The following is a 10,161-nucleotide window of genomic DNA, read 5'->3' as shown; positions in this document are numbered from 1 at the left end:
AGCAGAGTCAGGCCAAGGCAGGCCAAGTTTGCAGAGCAGAGCACTGGAGAGGAGAGAGCTGCACAGAGAGAACCCTGGAAATTTGCAGAGGGTCTCCCTGTAATATTCAGAAGAGCACTGATCCATACATGCGTATGAGAAAACTAGCTGAAAAGATCAGAGGGAAGAATTCCTGAAGCCCACACAGGGCTGGGAATAGTGTCTGCTCCCACCAACTAGACAGGAAAACCTCATAATTCAGGGGGCAGCAGAGTCCTAAGCGTCTCACACTTCAGTAGTAGGGGGAAATGAGCCCTGGGCTAAATGCTGCTCTGGTGATGCCTAACATTAAAGGCAAGTCTCAAATGAATCAAATTGCTTCTAGGTACCTTACCCATACTCCAGAACAAAGGTTAAGAATATTTATAGAAATGTAAAAACACCCAGCATGAAAAAAGGTAAAATCCATGGCTGGCATGCAAAGTAGAAAAATACAACTTGTAATAAGAAAGAAGAAATGGTAGCAAGATAATGGCATTCCTGACTGTTAGCTCCTATTCTAAGAAGGTACAGTATCCTGAGAGGCAGGCTCAGAGGTGGTGTAGAGAAATGCAGAAGGTTTACAGAGTTGTAAAGGTATGAATAAAGTCTGTCTTATTTCAAAAAGTGTCAGAACAAAATAGCAACAACCTCCACAAGATGCAAATTATCTGTTTTAATGGAGGAGCATCTGCTTAAAGTTCTCAGTCTCAGCACACATTATGCACATTGCAATCTGATTAACAGCAGATGAAAAGATCAGATCCCTCTATACTCAGTTCTGACCCAGAGGACAGCAATTAACTGGTAAGGGACTGACTAGTCCCCTTGCTCCCAGCCCTTGGTTCTCTCTACCACAAAAGACAATTTTCCAAAGCTTCAGTTTGTGTTGCAGAGTATGAAAGCCATTCAGAACTACACTTTGCTTTTCTTGTTTTTTTGAGACAGCGTCTCACTCTACCACCCAGGCTACTCTACCACCCACTTTACCACCCAGTGGCATGATTATAGCCACTCAAGTTGTAAGCTTGAACTCCTGGGCTCAAGCAATCCTCCTGCCTCAACCTCCTGAAACTAGGACTACAGGCATGCGCCACCACACCCGGCTAATTATTTTTAATTTTTTAGAGACAAGGGTCTCACTACATGGCCCAGGTTGAACCCAAGCTCCTGGGATCAAGCAGTCCTCCTGCCTCAAACTCTCAAGTGCTGGGATTACTGGTGTGAGCCACTGTGTCCAACCTATACTTTGGTTTTCTTAGCAGCCCTATTTTACCTGAGGATGCTAAACCTAATACTCTCCCCTAAAGCCAAGTGCCCTAGTAGCCTTATGGTATTATCTTCTCCTAGAAGTCTGCCTTTCCACTAATTCCAGAAAGTCACACTGATTCAGTTGTATTTAGAAGGTAAAAAGTTTTAAAGTCAGGATAAGTGGTTGTAGGTGTTCTTAGTATTTCATGCCTAATATCCTTCAGCTTCCTCCAATAACAATGGCAAAGTGTTCACATTCTAACTTGACCATAGAAGCTACTGATATATCAAGGGAAAGACTTCTTATATAACTTAGCATCAAGCAAGGGTCAAATTCAGGTTACTACATGACCCAAGCGAGTAAAGTGAGTTAAGTAGGCTAGGTCTCAGAAGAGACACGAAAGGTAAAAGGATCACTTCAGTTCTCACTGAGGCCATTTAAGGCAGGGTCTGTGGGATAGAAAGCCTACACTCCACCTAAAAGGCAGCAGCCAGCAATCCACCTCCAGCCCCAGCAAGTGTTGGAAACAGGGTCTACTATGGACACATCTCTTTTCAAGAGAATCTCCAAAGCCAGATTGGTGAAACACTGGAATTTTAAATAGTGGAAATGATTAAGGTTTTTAAAATATCCACCCCCTCCCTCGAAAAGAAAACCTATGAGCAACCATTTGCCATCTCTATTTTGATTCCAACCTCAGAACTGAGATCAAAATACCAGCTCTATCATTTTCTAGCTCTTCACATCTTTGACAAATCAATGAACTTCTGTGCTTCATTGTCTTACCTGGAAAAGTGTCAAACATTAAACATAATAATGCTTCTCAAATACTCATGTCCAACACAAGGTAAACAACTAAATACAGTTTCCTATAGGTGGAGTGTAGACCTTACTATCAGTAAATTATCTCCAGTGATCTTTAAGGAATCTAATTGAAGATCCCAAGGAGGCTGAATTCTCAGATTTAGAGCCTTTCAATACTGAGTATTAAAGTCATTAGAAACTAAGTAGAACCAGCAATAAAGAATGCCCAGCAATAGATACTTAATGAGTTGGAAGTAGCTCTTCTAATTAAGAGATCTAATAACTGTCACTAGTTAATGGCCACAAAAAGTCAATAAAGTACACATTGAGGGGTATACTTTTCAGGAAAAACAGTGGCAGCTTCTAAAATAAGCTGTTAAACCAAAAAGAGTGAAGTTTTTAGAAATCAGACAAATCTCTATTGTCACATTATAGACTCTTTGTTAAACACCTCAGCTAGCTTTCATGTTGTTTTAAGTAACCTCCATGGAAAAGCAACCACAATACTAGGAAGAATCTGTTAAAGAATGCTTTATTAATACAAATACACACAAACTCTGAAGCATTAAGAAATTTAAATATCTATGTCACAGCAAACAGGTGGCAATTCAACATCCAGGGTCGACAGAATGCTTGAAGGAGACTGCAACAGATCTAGAAAACAGGAATCTCTTATTAAAATTTCTGCAAATCCTTGAGTCATTGTCCATATCAACATAGACATTAGCTGTCAATCAAAAATTCATGTTTTTCCCTTTGTCAAATCAATCACCTCCATCCCCTCCTGACACATTTTTTGGAATGTGTCTGTGGCCCCAGAATTGACTTTCATTAGGAAGTAAGTCTTAGAAGTATCTGAATCTCTATTGTTCTTAGAGACCAAAGTAAGAGTTAACAGTCTCACTAATGTAACTTATTAGGACAAATTATCCCACATCAGAACAAACAGAAAACATAATGTTGGCTTTGACTACAAGTTCAAACGAAGACCTCAAACCTTCTGCAGTAAGAAGTTATTGTCAGTCTATGCTACAGCACAGGTGTTTTGATCTTATATTAGCTTTGGATATAACATGGAATCATCATTCCAAGCAAGTTTATTATATATGCTTCAACTTATAGCCTAAGAAGATGTAAGTGAGAATTAATCTTTTGGCTGTAGTAAGACTATCCAGTTTCCAGAATAACAATTTTACTGGAGCATTTGGGACTGAAAAGCAATATTAATCGAGAATAGTTTATTTTTCTGAAAACTAATCCTTGTGATTTGAAGGATAGAAATTATTCACAGGCTCACCTCCCGCACAACTCTGTTCCCATGGTAATGGAAGTGTTATGAAACAAATTGTTTGCAGCCCTTCCAGAAGGGCACTTGCTCACTTACTGGATTCCCATGGTGGACAGGGCATCTTCACAGGTGAAGGGGGGCCCAGCTGAAACAGCTTTTCAAGCTCTCTCTCCTCGTCAAGGATCATGAGAGGCACTCCACTCAAGGGGAGGTGCGCAATCTGGTGCTCTTCAGGCAGGTCAAAACTCTCAAAGTCTGTTACAGAGAGAAAGCATTTTTGTCAGGGCAGTAGTTCTTAGTGTGGGCTGTAGACCCCTTGTGGTCTGAGACCCTTTGAGGGGGTCCATGAGGTCAAAACTATTTTCATGACAATATTCACACCTTTTTCCACTGGGTTGACATTTGTAATGATGGTACCAAGGCAGCGGTGGAGAAAGCTGCTGGTGCCTCAACACAAATCAAGGCAGTGACAGTAAACCATATTAGCAGTCTCTCTGTTCTGCATCCTTCTTCACTTGTAGTTTAAAAATGCCAGTTTCACTTACTGTCACTTCACCATATGCAGTAGAAAGTATTAATTTTATTAGCTCTCCATCCTTGAGATGTCTTTTTAATGTTCTGTGTGATAAAATGAGAAGTATGCCATAAAGCACTTCCACTGTACACCAAAATATGATTAAAAGGATTTGTGCAACTATCTGAGTTGCAAGCTAAAACTAGAGAACATTTTCCTGGAATACTGTTTTTACTTGAATTAACAACTGCAAGAAATCCCATGGTCACTCAGACCTGGGTGCTTGTCACAATTTTTCTTAACGGAATGAAAGAAGTCTATCACCTCAAGGAAAACTGACAGCCTTTGTTGCCAATGGCAGAATATAAAACGTTAAAATTTTGTCAAAAATTAAAAAATGAATTTTTTTTTTTTTTTGAGACAGAGCCTCACTCTTTCACCTAGGCTGCAGTGCAGTGGCACGATCTCCATTCACTGCAACCTCTGCCTCCTGGGTTCAAGCGATTCTCCTGCCTCAGTCTCCCAAGTAGCTGGGATTACAGGTGTGCCCACCACACCCGGATAATTTTTGTATTTTTAGTACAGACAGGGTTTCACCATGTTGGCCAGGCTGGTCTTGAACTCATGACCTCAGGTGATCCGCCTGCCTTGCCTCCCAAAGTGCTGGGATTACAGGCGTGAGCCACTGCATCTGGCCAAAAAAAGGAATTTTGGAAAACTTATCTGCAGTCATTAGCTTGACAGGTGCCTTAGACTTTTCTGATGAGATCAGTTGTGGTATTAATGTGCTTTTGATATTGTATAATAATGCATCTCAACATGTGGGTATCTACATATCTCAGTGAACCAGTATTTCTGAATGATCAATGCAAGATAGATGCAAGAATATAAGATACATTCCAAGTGCAAAATAGACCAATGGATTTTACTGTCAAGATACAAAATGCTCATTGATACGGTTTCAGAGTCCACATTGCAATTTTATATTCAGAAACAGCCACTTGTGGGTTTTAGTGTAGTGGCAAAAAAACCTATCCACACTTATCTGAAAAGACTATTAAAAACGTATCTGTGTGAGCCCAGGTTTTCTTCGTATATTTTAACAGATGTAAGAGTGAATATAGAATTTGATAAGAATCCAGTTGTCTTGTATTAAGCCAAATAAAGCAAATTTTCAAAAATATAAACCATGCCATTCTTCTCCAAACTTTTCCAGAACAAAAAATATTTTATGTTAAAAAAATTTACACTAATGTAATGTGATTACTTAGTGAATAAATATCTTAAGTTTCTCAGTTTTAATTTCTAATACAGAAAAGAGCAGATCACACAAGCAAAAGTGGTCTTCAATAATTTCTAAGAGTGTAAAAGGGTCTTTAAAACAAAACAAAAAAAAATGGAGAACCATTGTGTTAGGTAACATTCATTCTTAAAATCCGAGTACCTTACTTCTTAGCAATTATTTTTAAAAAGTGATTTTTCTGTACAGTAACAAAAGTAGGATTTAATACTGAATTTTCTTCAAGGAGCTGTTTTCTCAAAAGATTAGAAAATCATGGTTTTCCTTATCTTTGTCCGTAGGTGTGAAAGTTCTCTAAAGCCTAAGTACTCAAGAATTAGTCTGCTCTTTTACAAGCCTGGTAAAACCCAGAAGTCAAAAAGGAATTGAATGATATGTGACTATTTAACTTAAAACCACTGAATTGTAAAGGAAACCATAAACAGACAGAAGACTCCAGAGGAAAGAAGTTTGCAATATAAGGGGAGCTAATTTTATCTACAAAGAGTTCTTTAATCAAAGAAAAACACAAACCGGAAGTTAATAAAAAAAGAAAAACTGTAAGTGGCCAATAATCAAATATGTTCACCATACACACAACAAATTTAAAACAATGAAATATTTCTTTTCTGATAAAGATTAGAGTTTTAAAACATTGATAGTGAACCTGGAGGAAGCAGACATCTTCATCCACTGTAGATGGATTTAACAATTTACACTATTTTGAAGGGCCACTTAGCAATATCTCTTTCCTGTAACACAGGATATTGTGGTCTTCATTCTTCATCAATATGCATAAATCTACCTCATTTTCCTCAATGGCTGAATGGTAATTATTAGCACGGATGCACCACATTTTATAATTTTAAAACTTAATCACACAAGCCCTTGAACTCAGCAATCCTTCTCAAAGTTTCCCTCCAGATGTACTCACAAACTTACAACAAGATCATTTCAAGAATACTAATCGTAGAAATGTTTGTAGTTTCTAAAAGCCAGAACAATCTGAATGCAAATTAGTAAAATAACTACATGACCTCTTTGGCTAAATAAAAGGGTGAAAGATCCACCTCAGAAATCTGTAAGGCCATCCCTGATCTGATCCCACACCTCACCTGTATCCTCCTTTACTCTGTCTGTATTTTTCCTAGAACCACTTTAGTCTCTTTTCCTACCTCACGATCTTTGCACCACTTTGACCTACAATGCTGTTTTTTCTGGCTCACTCACAGTGAGATGACTTGTCCAGCATCTGACTTTCCCTTCAAATTATGGGCTCCCATAGGCAGGGCCCATCTTGTTAAACAGTGTGTCCAGGACCTAATGATGCCTGACACACAGTAGCTTCTCCTCAAATGGCTGAGTAAATTAAAGCTTGAAAAGCTGTTTCCAAAACAGAAAATACTTCAGATACATGTAGCAGGTTGAAGAAATTTGAAAAACATGTCTTCACTGTCTTATGTAGATTTTTCAAACCAAAGAAATAATCCTACCAAATTACTCTCAGGCATTGCTCAACTTGACATAAAGCTCACTTCTAAAAGCCTTGTGAGAAAGACTGTCCACAATGGGACTTATTCAATGTTCATGAATACATCTTACCTCCTCTAGGTGATAAGCTTTTACAGACAGGAACAATGTCTTCTACATCTTTGTTCCTATTCCCCTCCTGACCTAAGATGATACCTTGCAAATAATTCCATCAACAAGTACACTTGTCCAAAGCAACCCAGATTCAGACAGTCTCATCATAGTTTTTGGTCATATATTATATTCATAACAAGTTACAGCTGAGCTGAATACTAAGAAACTAAAGGCCAAAAGCACTTTTCGCGATTGCAAAAGATACTACCTAGAGGATTGAAGGGAAAGAATTTTTCTATTTCTGGATAGGCATCATCTGAGGCAGGAACAGAGCTTTTTGCTTTAACAGTCTTCTCAGTCATCTAGAACAGCCAAAGAAAATATGGGTTAGTGAGAGTGGAAGTCTTATTAGCTGATTAGTTTTTAAATTTGTCAATTTCATGCTGCCTTCTAAGAAGCCATAATCCTTAGTTTTCATAATTGCACGTAAATATACTTCAAATAATATGATTCAAATGTAATTCGAGTAGCATGACTCAAAAGTTAAAATCTGAAATTTAAGTACCAGCACCTGTCAGCATAAGTGATCAAGAATGCAGTTAATTCAGAGCTAATCAATGCAATTATTCAACCTAACAGAGGAGAAAATGGGCATGAATCACCCAGGATAGTAGCTAATCATCAAAGCCATTTTTGGCTTATAGGAGTGCGATTTCTTCCACAAGTGTTACCTTAAATTATTTGCTTGGTTAATATTAAAAACAAGTTTGTGTTCCTCAAATACACACACTGAGTAAGAGGCAGCAAGACACTGTCAAGGACTTAGAATAAACACCATGGGCAATCTTCTAGTCTGGAGTTGACAGGTCTACTACAGTCTACTATAGAAGGGTGCTACAATGGAAGCTGGCATGTTCCTGCTTTATCTCACCTCACATATGCATGCCTAGAATTCCCTATGGGGTTCTCACACTTCAGTTCTGTGTCTCATTGTTTTTGCCATGTCTTTGCAATTCCTGTATTTAATATTTTTCTTTAAGTTAATTCACTTTTTAAAGAAGACATCCTTATCCTAAGTTGCACTATATGTAATTCACTAGTTGTTTCCTAATGCAAATTTAAACAAAACAGTTATTCAAATAAAGTGTTAATCCACATGCTAATGTCATCTTTCACAGCAAAGTCCTCTCATCTGGGATACACAGACCTGTAGCTTGTGACTCACACAAAGATCAACATGCTAGCAAATTGTCACCTAACAAGCTGCTGCTTGCCCTGGAAGGCTAGGAGAATGGCAGCACCTGTGCTATTAAAGCAGCAACAGAACCTCTTAAGGCACCCTCTCTCTCAGTATGTATCTGTAAGTGGATACCACCAACCAGTTTCTCTTAAGGCACCCTCTCTCTCAGTATGTATCTGTAAGTAGACACCACCAACCAGTTTCAAGACACTAGTTAAGGACAGGTGAGGCAAAAATATGCATTAGCTGCATCTGAGATTTCCAATCTCAAGGTACCAAGAAGTCCACAAGGACAATCTGAGTCTCCTCCACTACTCTGCTTGCTAACCTCTATTTCCCTTCTACTTACTCAGAGGGAAGAAAGCTAGGTAGGATGATGCCAACAGTCATTTTAAGAGTCGAAAGTGCTTAAGTGTTTAAACAGTGTCTTTATAGCCAACACTTACCTTTTTGGCAGAAAAGCTTGGCTGTTTTTGTTTGAGGGGTCCCTTGGTCTTTACAGACTTTTCTGTAGCTCTGTTGACAGTTCCCAAAGCCTTTCTGGTAGCTTTAGGTAAGGCTGGTGGGGCATTGAACGTTTTGCCAAAACGTGGTGTTGAAACTTGAGATCTCCCATCTAAGGCTTTGATTGCTGAAGAAAAAGTCTTACCATAAGAATATTCCAGCAGCAAAATACCTGTACAACTTAAATACTGTGTATATAAACTTGACCTCTCACCCCCAAACCCACCCCCCACTTTTGGTAGTGGCATGGCTATGATAGGCCTAATAGCAGAGATTCAGTAACTTCCTTAAATCATCTCATTAAGGTATTAAAAATGAAAAAGGACCGATAACAAACGACTCCAATTGCCCAAAAAGTACACTAAATGTCTCGTCCAGCTCCAGGCCACGTCCACAATACCAGTGTATCCGACTGCAGCCTTGTATACTTACAAGGTCCAGACCCCAGCTTCAGCCCATCCTTAGCAGCCACACGGGTGCCTGGTTCTCCATTTTCCTTATCAACATAGATCAGAGTAGCCATTCTGGATTATTCTAAGAATGAGAAATACATATTAGATATTGGGGAAGGTGGGAGAAGCAAAGGTATAGCAACATACCAAACTTTCTATCCTAGGAGTGTCCACACAAAAACAAGAGCTAAACAGCGGAACAGTCACGGGCGTGAGCCAACAAGTACTTAATCCAGCTCTCAAATCTTCCAGCCTGAGTCAGAGGCTCTAAGGTCCCGAGCAGCGCGCAGTTTGGGGCTGGCACTCATCAGACAGTTGCCGTTTGTCCAGTTAGCAGTCCGAGACCACGCTCAAACGGGCTCGGAGCCATCTAAGCCCCGGGCAGTCCCCCAACCCCAGCCCCAGCTTCAGCCCCAGCCGCAGCCGCAGCCCGCCTCCTTCCCCGCCGGAGCCGGCTCAACTAACCACCCGCGACCCTCCCATTCACTCACGCAGGTCTTAACAGCCGCATTCATCTGAGGCCGCCGTGAACGGACGCGGCGCACTCCTGGTTTAAACCACAACTCGCGGCCCAATTGGCTCTTCCGCCCAGGAGGCGGGGCCGTAGGCGTGGTCACCAAGTAGAACCAATGGAAAGGACCTAAGCAGCCAGGGCTCCGCCCCAAAAGCTCTTTCTTGCAAACTTTGTGGCACGTTTTCTGGGAAGAAAAAAACTAGGATCGTGTAATATTAAAAAATAAATCGAGAGGCTTTTTTTTTGCTCTCCATATTATTAAGCTGCATAGACTGAGGTACTGACTCAATAACAATGTTTTATTGCTTTAAGATATTTTTATTTAGATGACCCTGTAAAAAGGATGGAAAATAAATAGAAATATTGTAGAAATGGGGGAAACAACCAATGTTGGGTCTAAAGAATACTAGCAGAGAAGAATTTAAAATTAAGAAGAAATGTAAGTACAGGTAGATCAAACAGCAGCGTTTGAGTCATTCTCTTATGCTTATGATTAAGAACGAACTGATCATTCCCTAATCTTAGGACTATCCTCAATACTTCAGGCTAAGATGCTGTTTCTATTATACCATCACGAATCTGTCTTAGGAACAAAATTATGATTCTAATGAATACATAATTTAGTCTTCCCTTAAAATTGTATCCTTTGATAGTGATTTATTTTAAACCTCTAACATCTCAATAATACATTAACCAAAGTTGCCTGGAAGGG

The 10,161-nt window shown here is 39.6% G+C and overlaps 1 protein-coding gene across 4 annotated transcripts; it reads right to left on the bottom strand.

Moving 5' to 3' along the window:
• Positions 1–2,590: 2,590 nt before the first annotated feature.
• PTTG1 (PTTG1 regulator of sister chromatid separation, securin) lies at positions 2,591–9,527 on the bottom strand. 4 transcript variants are annotated; one of them, XM_034960912.2, is made up of 6 exons: positions 9,427–9,527; positions 8,916–9,017; positions 8,426–8,610; positions 7,008–7,101; positions 3,459–3,617; positions 2,591–2,728 (listed from the first exon to the last, which is right to left on the bottom strand). In XM_034960912.2, the coding sequence occupies exons 2-6, from the start codon at positions 9,004–9,006 to the stop codon at positions 2,649–2,651; spliced, it is 609 nt and encodes a 202-aa protein (XP_034816803.1). In that variant the 5' UTR covers positions 9,007–9,017; positions 9,427–9,527; the 3' UTR covers positions 2,591–2,648. The 4 variants fall into 4 exon arrangements, with proteins under 4 accessions (XP_034816803.1, XP_003808069.2, XP_034816804.1 ...); XM_003808021.4 differs by having other exon boundaries at positions 8,919–9,017; XM_034960913.2 differs by lacking the exon at positions 9,427–9,527 and adding an exon at positions 9,163–9,426.
• Between the last annotated feature and the right edge of the window lie 634 nt (positions 9,528–10,161).

Source organism: Pan paniscus, chromosome 4, assembly GCF_029289425.2.
Source record: "Pan paniscus chromosome 4, NHGRI_mPanPan1-v2.0_pri, whole genome shotgun sequence".
Classification (NCBI taxonomy): Eukaryota; Metazoa; Chordata; class Mammalia; order Primates; family Hominidae; genus Pan; species Pan paniscus.
The sequence above is the reverse complement of the archived record's forward strand: the minus strand, read 5'-3'. Positions and strand labels throughout refer to the sequence as shown.